General features: G+C 42.6%; 1 protein-coding gene across 1 annotated transcript; it reads right to left on the reverse strand.

The window, feature by feature from the left end:
• Window positions 1–528: 528 nt before the first annotated feature.
• LOC125481390 (polypeptide N-acetylgalactosaminyltransferase 4-like) lies at window positions 529–11,210 on the reverse strand. The gene is made up of 3 exons (XM_048592872.1): window positions 11,060–11,210; window positions 4,701–5,120; window positions 529–721 (listed from the first exon to the last, which is right to left on the reverse strand). The coding sequence occupies exons 2-3, from the start codon at window positions 5,075–5,077 to the stop codon at window positions 529–531; spliced, it is 570 nt and encodes a 189-aa protein (XP_048448829.1). The 5' UTR covers window positions 5,078–5,120; window positions 11,060–11,210.
• Between the last annotated feature and the right edge of the window lie 3,926 nt (window positions 11,211–15,136).

Below are 15,136 nucleotides of genomic sequence, written 5' to 3' on the forward strand. Positions count from 1 at the left end.
CAGACAGTCGCCTGAGGCTGGAATTGAACCTGGGTCCCTGGTGCTGTGAGGCAGCAGTGCTAACGACTGAGCCACCGTGCCACCCCCATCACACTATGAACTACAATGTTTGGTTCTTCCATATGGATTAGAATTTATATATTTTCATTAGAATTTATATATTTTCAATCATTTCAATTGTTAACTTCTAAATTTGTCTCCACACACACCTTACAGGAGAGTTACATCACTGAATCTAGCTCTCCAGATCCTTACTATATCCAGAATAGTGTGGGCTGGGTAAAACTTAATGAAAAGGTCACAGTGAGCAGTAATACTCTGAATGCTCCTTCCTTTTGGGGGAAAGAGATACGTCTACGCTTCAGACCCATTCAGCGTCTTTGGGATCTGTCTTCCATAGTTTGGAGTTAACAGGTGTCAACTGAGAGATAGGTCTGAACCAAAACAGTCCCAAAAAGAGACTAGGCATATACTCTATCATACCATACATTAAAGATGGCCTGAAAATATCACAAAGGCATAAATACATTAAACATAATTAACTTCCTTACTTCGATCACTATAGTCATCAACGAGAATGAGTTCTTTAAGGAGAACAGCAGGAGATGTTTCCAAAACACTGTGAATTGTGCGGAGAAGTGTAGACCAGGCCTCATTATAAAATGCAATAATGACAGAAGTGGTAGGAAGTTTCCTATAATTGAACGTCCTTGCCCTGCATCTGAAATGAAGCAGAATTTCAATAGGATCAAGAACAGCCTAAAAATTTAAGACAAAATACCTTTAAAGCAAAGCTCACAAGAGCAATGCAGAGGTTGTGTATGCAGCAATTTAGTTCTGTTTTATGCAATACTTTCACTAACTGTCCAAATTAAAGAGTTACTGCACTGCACTACACAAGCTTCCAGAACTCTCCCAATTTTAAATGATAAATAATAAAAACAAAACAGACTCAAAAAACACAGGACATTCAATCTTCCACCTCAAGCTTGACAATTGTGCAAAAAAAAATGTTTTAATTTAACAGTTGAAGCCTGGAACAGGGAGGAGTTAAATAACTAGAAAACACTCAACTACTGAACAAATTTGTTAGCACACTGCGATACAGAATACAATAAAAACAGGTTCATAACAGCAAATCATCATGCATTACATTCTCAATCTCAAATATATATTGAAGTCGTGATACTCAACCACAAGGAGGAAGATAAATAACAAAAACTAAAAGAGGTCATTACATCAGATGCCTTGGATTGCTCATGTGTGCTTCCTTGCAAATTATTACGGATCAGCACTCCCAGTTCAAAACTGTTAACTTGCCAGCTGGCTGAGAGAATAGAGTGAATGACAAAAGGCAATGAGAAAGAAATATTTTTCCAAACTCTGTACAAAAAAAATGCAGTTGAGGTTCTACCAGATAAAAAATCAGATTTACTTGCAAATCTATTTGAAAAGGTGTTTCTTAGTAGTAAAATATTTAATATTACATTCTTTAATATTGATTTGAATACACTGCCCTAATAGCCATATTACATTCAACGTCTTTAGGTTATTGACTTGTAACTTCTGATAAATCCACTTGTCACAGAAAAAGATGATCTACTGTCTAATATTCAGTGATTCTTAGAATAAATTCTGAAACAAAAGAATGTAGTAAGATTTTTGACAAGATCACACATAGTGGACTGGTCAGAAAATTAAAAGCCCATAAGTTAGAAGGATGAGTGGGATCGGATTGAAAATTACATAATACCAAGAGACCTGGATAGAGTGGACATGGAGAAGATGTTTCCACTTGTTGGAGAGACTTGGACCCGAGGGTACAGCCTCAGGGTGAAGGGACGACCATTTAGAACTGAGATGAGGAGGAATTTCTTCAACCAGAGGGTGGTTAATCTGTGGACTCATGGATGTATAAGGCTGTGTAGCCCAAGTCATACAGTCATAGCTAGTCTCACTTGCCTGCATTTGGCCCATATCCATCTAAACCTTTCCTATTCATGTACCTGTCCAAATGCTTTTTAAATGTTGTGACTGTACCTGCATTTACCACTTCCTCTGGCAGTTATTGTGTGTTTTTACGACAGAGATAGATAGGTTCTTCATTGGTAAGGGGATCAAGGGTTGCAGGGAGAAAGCAGTAGAATGGGGAGTAGAAACATATCAGCCACGATCGAATGGTGAAGCAGACTCAATGGCCTAATGCTGTTCCTATAGCTTAAGGTCTCAGATCCAAAGGAAAGTAGCATTATGGATCCAAAACAGGCTCGATGATAGGAAGTGAAGGGTAATATTTAACAGGCCCTTTTGTAAACAGAAGGCTCTTTCCAATGGGGTTCCCACAGGGCTAAGTGCTTGGTCCCTTGTTTATCTCAAATTTCTAAATCTAAATGCAGATAGCACAAGTGAGAAGTTTGCAGATCACACAAAGAAAGGTTATAAGTTTGATGAAGAAGAAGAAAGCTGTAAACTGTAGTAAGGTATTAATATCCTGGGTAGAAAATTAACAAGTAGAATCTAATGCAGATAAGCATGAGGTAATGCATTTAGAGCGGTGCATAATACAAGGGAATACACAATAAATAACAGAATACAAGAATACCAGAATAGAAGAAGTTTGGAGTGCATGTCCATAGATTCCTAAAAACAGCAGAACAAATGTATAAAACTGTTAGGGATGCAATCAGGACACTTACCTGTATCAGGCAAAACACAACAGAAGAACAAGGAAGCTTTGCTCGACCATACAAAAATGCTAAAACAAAAACAGAAATTCCTGGAGAAACTCAGCAGGTCTAGCAGCATCAGTAGAGAGAAAGCAAAGTCAACGTTTCTAGTCCAGTGACCCATCAGTTCTGAAGAAGGGTCACCGGACTCGAAACGTTACCTCTGCTTTCTCTCCACAGATCCTACCAGACTTGCTGAATTTCTGTTGCAATTTCTGTTTTCATTTCAGATTTCCAGCATCCACAGTTCTTTGTCAGTGTAGCTAGGGGATAGCAAACAGTTCTGATCAGTGCACTACAGGAAACTTGTGTTTTCATGAGTAAGAGTACGGAGGAAATTTATGAAAATGTTTTGACAAGCCAAAATTTTTAGCTAAGAGTAATGATTGAATGGCTGGTGTTGTTTCCTAGAAGAGGTGGAAGGAAGTTATAATTAAGGTGAATAAAATTAAGAGGGTCAATTCAAAGTGGATAGGTAAACCCTATTTCCATAGCAGAGAAGTCAAGAACCAGCAGGCATCAATTTCAAGTAATTGGCTAAAAGATAAATGGGAAGATAGGAGAAATATTTTCACCCAAAGTGAGGGGAGGATCAGAAACTTACTGTCCAAGACAGGATGGTGGAGACGGATATCCCAAATCACACGTTTTAAGAAAAGCTTCTATACCATCTACAGATTTATATACCACAAGACAGAAAGCAGAATAAGGTTGGTAAACTCTTCAAACAGAAAGACAGCACAGGCCAAGTGGCCTCGCTCTGTGACTTAATTTTTTCCCCAGGCAACTGAACTCTTTCATATCTCTTGCAACCAGATTAAGTTAGGAACTCTGAACAGTGGAAGAAAACCAGAAGTACATCTCTCCATTTTCTCATTATCCAAAACACAGTCCCACAAGCACAGAAGGAACGAACCTACAATTCAAAGGATTGAGCCAATGTATAGAGGTGAAGTATTCTGCAACTCTGGTATTGATTTGTATTCTTTGGTGCACAATACATTATTGGAATGATAGAATCCCTAGTGTGGAAGCAGGCCATTTGGCCCATTAAGTCCACACTGACCCTGCAAAGAGCATCCCACCCAGACCCACCCCTCTATCCTATCCCTGTGTCTGCAAATCCCTGCACACTATGGGCAATTTAGCATTTACACTTCATTCCAAATGAACAAGAAATTCCTTTAGCAAATAAATCATATTCCATTAAAGTTCAGCAAGTTAAATTATTGCCATAAATTCAGTGAAACTCTTCAGTTTCCTAAACCATTTCAAATATATGACTGTGAAATTAAAAGCACTGCGCGGAGCAAGATATCCAGAAATGGAAACATTCTCACATTGCAAGACTGAGCACTTTCGGCAGTTGTTGAAAAGCTTGAAGAGTTCTTGCTCATGAATACCAAAAGCAAGTCTGGCGTAAAATACACACCCAAAATTTCAGAACTTGTTTCACCCATTCATAGACTTGCTGTGTAATTCTAAGATGTTTTGTTGAGAACTCTTGCAGTTGTACCCTTATATGTTAGAGTTGCCCTTTTCGGCTAGGTGTATTGAAATCATGACAGATAATCTATAATTTCACTGGTGATTTTGCTAGGCATTGTTCAGGGAGATAAAACCTCACTCGTGCTAAGCAAAAGTTATACATGTGATTGACATAGATGAGAAACTTTATGATAGGAAGTGAGCTGTGATGAGCATCAAGTGATTCAATAAACAATCTATATTTGGAGCTGGGATGAAGAAAATTAGAAAGCAGCTCATTGATGGTCAATTGTCATGAAGAATGGCAGTCAACAATACTGCTAATTATTAACATCTTAGCATAACACATATAGGTATTTTTTTCTATTCATTTCAGTGGAAAACAGCAAACCATTTTTAAGTCGCAGAATCAAGTCCAGCAAATTTAAAACAAATGCCCACATTTCCTTTGGATAATTAAGAATAGAATACTTAAATAAAACTCACTCAGCCATTCGATCATCCTTGATGTGGCGATGCAGTGATATTTTATCACTTATATAAACATTGATAGCATATCTTTCAACACTTTCCTCTTCTTTCTTTTTTTCATCGGCATTCAGCAGCAAATTTACAGCCTTACCCAGCTCCCCTGGACTGCTCAGATCAATATCAGGTTTTGCATATACTGGGCGTGACAAATCTTCAGCTTCTTCAACATTAGAATAGGTTCTGTACTTTCTCTCCTCACGACTGCTCTGCCCAGCAGAGTTTTGAACAGTGGAGATTGACAGTTCTATGATGACATAAGCAATCCATAAAAAACTGATCAGAAGACAGGTCTTCCCCAGCCAAACCCACTTGAATTTCAAAGTGATCTTCATGATGTTCTTCTGGAAATTGAGCAACAAGACGTGGTTGGAATTTCTGTGAAGGGAAAGTTGGAAATTAGGTAGTTAGTGAAACCTAACAATGATGGCAAAATACTGCAGATGTTGGAAACATAAAACAAACAGAGAATGCTGGAGAATCTCAACAGGTCAGGCAGCACCTGTGGAGAAATGGAGTGAAACCTAACAACCGAATAAACTGTCGCACAAGGCGCAATCTAAAGATGACATGAAGACAGTTAATATGGTCATCGACAAATCAGGTTTCAGTTCATCCCAATTTTTTTTCCTCATTTGTATGGTTATTTTTATCCTTGTTACCCTCAAACATGCTTTCTCAAACCAAAGGAAAAATTCACTTCTGAGCCTTTCGCAGTGGTGCCTTCCAGCAAATGAAAGAACTGTTGGTTTTCAGTTCACATAAGAAAGAATAAGATGTCACAAATTATCAACATATTGGGCAACAAATATTTACCACTGTCTTGCTACTTCCTACAATTGGATCTTGTATGACTTCAAACCTGAAGCTACAGTTTTGAGACCTTTTTTGCCATATTTGTTTCTGAGATGAGGTGAAATTTCTTCACCCTGAGAGTGGCGAGCCTGTGAAATTGACTCCCACAGAAAACGGTCAAGCCAATACATTGTACGATTTCAAGGAGGAATTAGGTACAGTTCTTGGGGTTGGGTGGGGTGGGGGGGGGGGGGGGGTCAAAGAATATGGAGGAAAAGCAGGATCCGGCTATTGAGTTGGACGATCAGCCATGATCATAATGGAGGGTACAGTAGACTCAAAAGGCTGAATGGCCTACTATGGGCAAACCACTGAAGAAGATGGTACTGTGCATCACACTCTAATTGGGCGCAGATTCCACGTTAATTAACTAGATTTACTGATAAAAACTAATTTCTGGTGCAACAATTGCTGTTAGGGCCAGTGCTTTCATTCTAGGTGTGCCCTTGACATCAGTGACTGCAGTAAGTTGATTGACCAATTGTACCAGCATCCACATCCAGAAGATCATCAGACGCCATTTCCGCCACCTCCAGCAAGATGCCACCACCAGACACATATTCCCCTCCCCTCCCTTGTCTGCCTTCCGCAGGGACCGTTCCCTCCGTGACACCCTGGTCCACACTTCCTTCACCCCCAACACCTCCCCACAGCCCTACGGCACCTTCCCCTGTAACCGGCAAAGGTGCAACACCTGCCCATTTACCTCCTCCCTCCCCAGTCTCAGGTCAGAAGCTTAAAAACGCCACTAGCTTTTGAACTGCTGGAGGATATACCACATGGTATTTACTCAAAGTGTAACAGATACATTGATACAGATATCCAAGTACTATACTAAACAGTATTTCTTTTTTCAAAAAATTGATTGCATATTTGCTCTAACTTGGAGTTAAAACTGGCTTTTTACATGTTGTTGTGACTCAGCAGTGAAGTGTAAGAGCAACTCACAAATCTGTCAGTTCTTTTCACATTGGTGACACTTCAATAAATAATGCATTTGATGCAAGAGGACAACAATGATAGTTTCTATCCAGTACTCCATTAGTTACAATTCTAGTGTCTTCATACATGTAAAATAAGTTGTAGAACCTAAATAGCTACTTTAGTGCCAAAATTGATTTCAACTCTATTGTTATGTTACAATGTTGTCCTATTGACTTTAGCAGTCTGTTAATTATTTACTGTGGAAAATCTTAAGGAAGTATTGTATTTATTAATTATATATGTTCTCTTGATGGGCATTAAAACATAACTGCAGTGACTTTCTGCAAAGGTTTCCACAATTTGAATAAACGCTATAGACCAACAGATGCCACTTTTCTCTAGAATCATTTAACAGATGTAATCTGGGAAGCAAAGTACTTGCTATCTAGAGACATCTATGGAGGATAAGTGAGATAATCTCATGGTTTACAACTCAACTTTCCCACTACTACTGGTATTTTACATTTCCCTGTTGTGCATAATAGCATAATATCTCAGTGGATTATAAAAATGGCCATTCCCGATTTTTAGGTTGTGGTTAAATGCATCTCATAGCAAATTACATTTCTGGCCTCCAGCTAAAATGGAGCGAGGAGGAATGGGCTGGGTGCCCTCATCTGTTTCAGTAGTAATTTGATCACTTTGACAATGAAAGATCAAAAATGGTTAGTTAATATCAATTGGCTTCATTGGGTGCTAAAGGCTAACTGTCATATGATCAAAATCCCACCTGAGAAGAAGTGACATTATAAACTTCTCTGGATGTTGCAGGGAGTAACAACAAGAAGGCCTGCAGGATGGTGTGGACAGCAGTTATCTCTCAGCAGGTTTTTCAAACTCAGGCTATATCTCATTTACAAGTTGAACCATATCACAAAGAGAAGGAATTTTTTTTAGAAAACGAAAGAGCTCCAAGTGCTATTTTATCGACTCTGTAAAAAGGACTGATTGAAGTTTAAGTGTCTCCAGAAGAACAACCAGCTTATATTGAACACAAACCCACGTGAGCTTCCAGAATAGAAATTTATGATTCTTTTCCCTTATGGACTTATTTTTTCCAACTCTATTTCCCACACCCTATGATCACTTGCATGCCAGTTTATGTGTATGTCATAGGGCATGGAATGAGTTTTAACTTTTTATAATGTTATTCATTTTAGTGAATAAGCTTTTGTCTTCAAGTAATAAAACAAACTCCTTAGTTTCTAACTTAAGAGTTCTGGCTAACTTGTTTCTTCATAGTTTCACACATGGTCACATACACGCTAAATTGAAAAGACAATTTTTTTTAAAAATTGTGAACTGTTACACCAACCTCGGGAGTGAAAAGAGAAGAATTTATTCACTCCTGCAGACTTGGTCACAACACTGCACGTAGAATGGTCACTCCATAACCAGCATAAGAACTATAGATCCACATCTTGCACTTAGATCATAAGTTAAGCACATCTGCCATATATATGAAGGTATGACTATATATTTCACACTAACAAGTTAACATTAAGACAGTATTTACTATTCCAACTAGAAATACAAATACTGCAGAAATGGAGATGTTGAGCATATGAATAATTCACTTTTGCGTTACCGTCACTGGATAGAACACCTCCCCCCATCACAGCTGATGGATGTTAAACTGCTAATATTGCTGCCTCTTTCAGGGACAGAACTGGAATGGACCTTGGATTTCACAAATCCCTGACTCAGGAAGAGTGTTACGAACCAAAACAAGTATGAAGTTGCAAAAAATAAAAATAAATGTGCTGACTTACAAAAGACTCAGTCTACCTAGCTCATGAGTCCTAAACTAAATATTATTTTCATCCTAATCCTGCTTCAGTGTCAACCTGATATCCTTAAATCCAGCTGAAATGTTCTTTTTCATCATGAAAATAGATTTGTTTCATTTACCATCTCTATACTCGTGAAGAAGCCAAAACCAGTGACTATCTGAAACATTTTAACATCTTTCAGACACTGCCAATTTATCCAGCAATGAATTGGTCTGGATTTTATAGACCTCCCCGAGAGACGTCAACTTTTCACTACAACTTGTCTATCCAAATTGCAATATGACTAGTTTCTCTAACCCAATTAACAAATCACAAATGCCCTCTTTAAATGGTTGTGCACAATTTGAAAATAAAAGAATGCCAACAAACAAAGTTTCCCCCTCCAACACCAACCCCTTTGATTGATGCAGTGACATTAATTTAAAGGCAGGGTGGGTGAGGGGATGCTAGTTGCATGATAGAGATTAGCCTGGTCAGTTCCAGATTAATTCAGATGTTGGCTCAACAGGCTGAGTCTGGATAAGGATGGGGGCAATGTGAGTAATTGAGGGTTCAGCTGTATAAATATCCTGGAGTGTAGTGATTGGAGAATAATGATTTTTCTGATAATATTTCCTGAGTACTGATCCGGCTAAGTAACTCGGAATTGTCTGAAGTATCCGGCTCCAAATCACATTGCCAGTGCAGATCCCAAGGCAGGTGTGTTACAAATAAACATCACTGTGTCAGTTGTATATAACTTCAGTTAGGCCACTTTTGGAGTATTGTGTACAGTTCTGGTCCCCACACTATAGGATGTGGAGGCTTTGGAGAAGATGCAGAAGAGACCTTCTAGGATGTTGCCTGGATTGGAGTGTATTCCTATAAGAAGAAGTTAGACAAACTTGCAATTGTTTTCACTAGTGTCAGAGGCTGAGGGGCACTACCATCTTCCCCCCCCTCTCAACTGTTCAAGTATGTCACAGTTCTCTTTGATTTTTCAATTTACATCATTCATCTCATCATGAATACAGAGTGTAAAGTACTCAGCTAAAACTTTATTTGCATCTTCTGGCTCCATTCTCAGTTTCCCACGTATGTCCCTAATGCAGTTTGGTCAAAAGAACACGGAGACACGGCATTCAACAAAAATATTCTCTCCTCAAGGCTGTGTAGGAGCAGAGGAACCCAAGTACATATGCGCAGATCAGGGTAATAAAGCACACAATATCCAAAGCTTTATTAATTAGGCATTAGAGTAAAAGAGCAAGAAGCTTATGCTGAACTTAATAGAAGATAATAGTTAGACCTTAGCAGGAGTATTTTGTACAGTTCTGGCTGCCACACATCAGGAAGGATGCAAACCAATCAAAGAGATTTACATATGTGGTTCCAGGGATTAGAAACCTCAATTATGAGGATACATTTGAGAAGATGGCAGTATTTCTCTTCCAGATGAGAAAGGTGAGGGGAAATTGATACAAATTTCTGAAATCATGAATTTTCCAATCAGAGTAGATAGGGTGAAACTGCTCCCACTTGTGAAAGGATGGAGAGGGCGCAGTTTTATGTGTTTTGCAAAATAAGCAAATGCAATTTGAGAAGAAAAAACTTTAGTACAGCAAAAGGCATAACGCTTTCTCCAAGACACAGGGTAGACCCGATAAGATGAATGACCTCTTTTGGCTAATGAGTCTGCGACCTACAAGACTAAATATCTTAAAATACCACCATCCCACAAGGTGACAGTGAAATACTTTGCAGTGTCAGGAACAACAATACTCTGGCATTTTATAGTTATTACCAACTGAACTGTACAGCTCGCCAAATGGCAACAATAATAACTGCTGTGGGTTTCAGAAGTTGTAGTGTTCCTCAGTTGGGTCTGTCAAACAATTTAATTGAAACAAAAAAAATTAAATACTTCTTTTTGAAGTGTGTCTGGACAATAATTGTCCTAAGCCTGTCTGACGCACAGTGGAATCTTCAACTTGAGCCAACTTTGGAAGAGATGGCAAGGGAGGCAGAGAATAGCTTCTACATGTTTTTTTTAAACATGCTCCCCCCCACTCCGCGACATGTTATGACATGGCTTGCTTTTAACACAGTCAACCCATTTTCACCCACTTTCAGGCCTATTATCACATTACAGGGTTTTGCTTTCAGCAGCCTACCCACTCTGCTCAGCTCTCATTATCACTTATTTCGCTTCCCTTCTGTGGGCCTTCCAGCCATAATCCCCTGGTTTACTTTCGTATCTCTCTGCGCGCTCCATCTCCACCTACCCGCTCACCTCTCCCTCCCCTAACTTACTCTTCAGCACAAACACCACTTTTTCCTGAGTTGCTATTAGTTCTGAAGAAGGGTCACTGGACCCGAAACATTAACCCTGCCTCCACACACACACACAGATGCTGAGTTTCGCCAGCGATTTCTGTTTGTGTTTCAGGTCTCCCAACAGCCGCAGTTGTTTGTTGGATTAGAGCGAGAAGGGGTTTGCAGTTGAGAGGGAAGAGAGGGGAGCGAGCGAGCGAGCGGGCGGGCGCGGCCTGGGCTGCCGCATCTCGGCGGGAACCCCGTCCCGTTTGGTGCAAACCAAGTTCGCCGTGAGGAAAGTTTCAGGGTGCGGGGTAAGAGTGGTGGCGGCCGCTGGGAAAGAGCAGGAGAGAAACAGAAAGAGAAAGAAAGGCGAGGTTTCACACTCACCCTCACTGAACTGGCGGCCAGTCTACATTCCGGCAAAATAAAAAGGCGAGCGTCCGCTCAAGCCGAGGCGCAACTGGTAGCTGGGGGAGAGAGAGAAAGAAAATCGGGCGCTGGTCTACACCAGGAAGTCCTGGTCCCTCACACACTGAGCGTCAACTACACACAGCCGCATTGTAGGCCACCCCCAACCCTGAAGGGTTCCTACCTCTGTCTATTGCTCCCCAGCGCCTATCTACGCCTGTTCACAAACTTAGCATAACTCCTTCATAGACAAAATAAAAACAGACATTGCTGGAAAATCTCAGCAGGTCTGGCAGCATCTGTGGAGAGAAATCAGAGTTAACGATTTGCGTCCAGTCACCCTCCCTCAGAACTCTGTTAATTCTGATTTCTCTCCACAGGGTGCTGCCAGACCTGCTGAGATTTTCCAGCATCAGCAGTTCTTTCAGTTTGTTTTATGACTCCATCTTCACTCCCCGATTTCTTTCACCACATTTCCCACCCCAGGGAGAAGGGTAAATAAAGTTATTGCCCATCCCTGAGTTCTCCCGCAGATCTTGTGGTGACAAAGTGAGGTGGGTGAAGTAACTCCACAGAGGCCAATATCATGTCACTCACATTCTAGGAGGTCCACCTGCCTGACCTTGTTACAATCACTACAGTGGGGAATTTTGAATATTGACCAAGGATTTGCTGGTAAAAACTGTGCACTGGAAGTGGATTGTGTTCCTACAACGTTGCTGTGGCTTTCTTAAAGCCATAGGGGTCATTAGGAGAAACCTGAAGGTTAAGCTTGAGCAGTTGCTGAAGTGCATCTGTTAGTTACTGCATTCGGGTAACCAGGTTTTCAAAAGGGAGTCCTGAAGGAAACTGGTGAATATGTCATACTGGTCTGACTCATGTTGTATACTTCAAAATGGAGGTCCAGTACAACCAGCGCATTCATTTCTAACTATTACTGGTCTTTCAGGGAACCTTCAGGGAATGCTCCCTCACTGCACAAATTGCACAGTGCGGTTGATGTAGTTTATATAGATTTCAGCAAAGCCTTTGACAAGGTCTCAAAGGGGCGATTGATAATGAAGGCAAAGGCTCACAGGATCAAGAGTAACTTGATAAGATTGGTCCAATATTGGCTTAGTGTCAGGAGACAGAGGCTGGTGGTACAAGGCTGCTTGTGTGACTGGAGTCTGATGTCCATTGGCGTAACACAGGGATGAGTGCTGAGTCCGTTATTGTTTGTGATATATATATAAAAGATAGATGAGAAAGTGGGGGGACGTGGTTGGTGATAACTAAGTTTGCGGATGACATGAAGATTGGTCACGTGGTTAATAGTGAGGGCAGAGGTTTTAGTTAAAAGGAAGATATAGGCAGATTGGTCAGATGGGCAGATCAGTGATAGAATAAATTTAATCCTGAAAAATGTGAGGTGATGCACTTTAGACAAAGTAGCAAGACAAATAAGGAAATACTCAATGAATTACAAGACACTAGGAAGCTCAGAGGAATCTTGGCATGCTTGTCCACTGATTCCTGAAGGCAGCAGTACAGCTTAATAGGATAGTTAAGAAGGCATATGGGATGTTTGTCTTTATCAGTCATGACCTAAATTTAAAAAAGCAGGGAGGTTATGTTGGAGCTGTACAAAAGTTTGGTTAGGTCACAGCTGGAGTACTATATGCCGTTATGGTCACCACACCATAAGAAAGATGTGATTACACTGGAAGGAGTGCAGAGGAGAGTCACCAGGATGCTGCCTGCTGTTGGAGCATTTTCTCCAAGATAAGGCTGGAAAGGTTTCAGTTGTTTTCTTTAGAGCAGAGAAAATTGAGGAGAGACCTGATTGAGGTATACAAGATTATGACAGGCATGGATTGGGGGAATAGGAAGCAGCTGTTCCCCTTAGTTAAATGTTCAACAAAAAGGAAGCATAATTTTAAAGTGAAAGGCAGGAGGTTAAGTGGTGAGGCTACTCCTCCTGGACACCACCCCAAGGCCTCCTACCCTCCCTCAACGTCTTCATCTCCAACTGCCGTCAAGACATCGATCGCCTCAACCTCTCCACCCCTCTCACCCACTCCAACCTCTCCCCCGCAGAACATGCAGCCCTCCGCTCCAATCCCAACCTCACCATAAAACCCGTGGACAAGGGAGGCGCAGTTGTAGTATGGTGCACTGACCTCTACATCGCCGAGGCCAGACGCCAACTCTCCGACACCTCCTCCTACCGCCCCCGATCATGACCCCACCCCCCGACCACCAAACCATCATCTCCCAAACCATCCACAACCTCATCACCTCAGGTGACCTCCCACCCACAGCCTCCAACCTCATCGTTCCCCAACCCTGCACCGCCTGCTTCTATCTCCTTCCCAAAATCCACAAACCTGACTGCCCTGGTCGACCCATTGTCTCCACCTGCTCCTGCCCCACCGAACTTATCTCCACCTATCTCAACTCCATTTTCTCCCCCTTGGTCCAGGAACTCCCGACCTACGTCCGTGACACCACCCACACCCTCCAACTCCTCCAGAACTTCCAATTCCCCGGTCCCCAACACCTCATCTTTACCATGGACATCCAGTCCCTATACACCTGCATTCCCCATACAGATGGCCTAAAGGCCCTCCGCTTCTTCCTGTCCCGCAGGCCCGACCAGTCCCCCTCCACTGAAACCCTCATCCGCTTAGCCGAACTCGTCCTCACCTTCAACAACTTCTCTTTCAATTCCTTCCACTTCCTATAAACAAAGGGGGTGGCCACGGGTACCCTCATGGGCCAAAACTATGTCTGCCTCTTTGTAGGTTACGTGGAACAATCCCTCTTCCGTAGCTACACTGGCCCTAAACCCCACCTCTTCCTCCGTTACATTGATGACTGTATCGGCGCCGCCTCGTGCTCCCACGAGGAGCTCGAACAGTTCATCCACTTCACCAACACCTTCCACGCCAACCTTAAGTTCACCTGGACCATCTCTAATACCTCTCTCTCCTTCCTGGACCTCTCTGTCTCCATCTCTGGCAACCACCTGGAAACCGATATCCATTTCAAGACCACCGATTCCCACAGCTACCTAGAATACACCTCTTCCCACCCACCTTCCTGCAAAAATGCTATCCCCTGTTCCCAATTCCTTCGCCTCCGCCGCATCTGCTCCCAGGATGAGGCATTCCACTCCCGTACATCTCAGATATCCTCGTTTTTCAAGGACCGCAACTTCCCCCCCTCAGTGTTCGAGAATGCCCTCGACCGCATCTCCCGCATTTCCTGCAACTCATCCCTCACACCCCCTCCCCGCAATAACAACCAAAACAGAATCCCCCTCGTCCTCACATACCACCCCACCAACCTCCGGATCCAACGCATCATCCTCCAACACTTCCGCCATCGGCAATCCGACCCCACCACCAAAGACATTTTTCCCTCTCCACCCTTATCTGCTTTCCGGAGGGACCACTCACTCCGTGACTCCCTTGTCCACTCCACACTCCCCTCCAGCCCCACCACACCCAGCACTTTTCCCTGCAACCGCAGGAAGTGCTACACCTGCCCCTACACCTCCCCCCTCACCCCCATCCCAGGCCCCAAGAAGACTTTCCACATCAAGCAGATGTTCACCTGCACATCTACTAATGTGGTATACTGCATCCGCTGTTCCCATTGTGGCCTCCTCTACATTGGGGAAACCAAGCGAAGGCTTGGGGACCACTTTGCAGAACACCTACGCTCGGTTCGTACTAAACAACTGCACCTCCCAGTCGCGAACCATTTCAACTCCCCCTCCCATTCCTCAGACGACATGTCCATCCTGGGCCTCCTGCAGTGCCACAACGATTCCACCCGAAGGTTGCAGGAACAGCAACTCATATTCCGCTTGGGAACCCTGCAGCCCAATGGTATCAATGTGGACTTCACAAGCTTCAAAATCTCCCCTCCCCCTACCGCATCCCAAAACCAGCCCAGCTCGTCCCCGCCTCCCTAACCTGTTTTTCCTCCCACCTATCCCCTCCTCCCACCTCAAGCCCCACCCCCATCTCCTACCTACTAACCTCATCCCGCCCCCTTGACCTGTCT

The sequence above is a fragment of the Rhincodon typus genome, unplaced genomic scaffold, assembly GCF_021869965.1.
Source record: "Rhincodon typus isolate 14 unplaced genomic scaffold, sRhiTyp1.1 hic_rhity00001958, whole genome shotgun sequence".
Lineage (NCBI taxonomy): Eukaryota > Metazoa > Chordata > Chondrichthyes > Orectolobiformes > Rhincodontidae > Rhincodon > Rhincodon typus.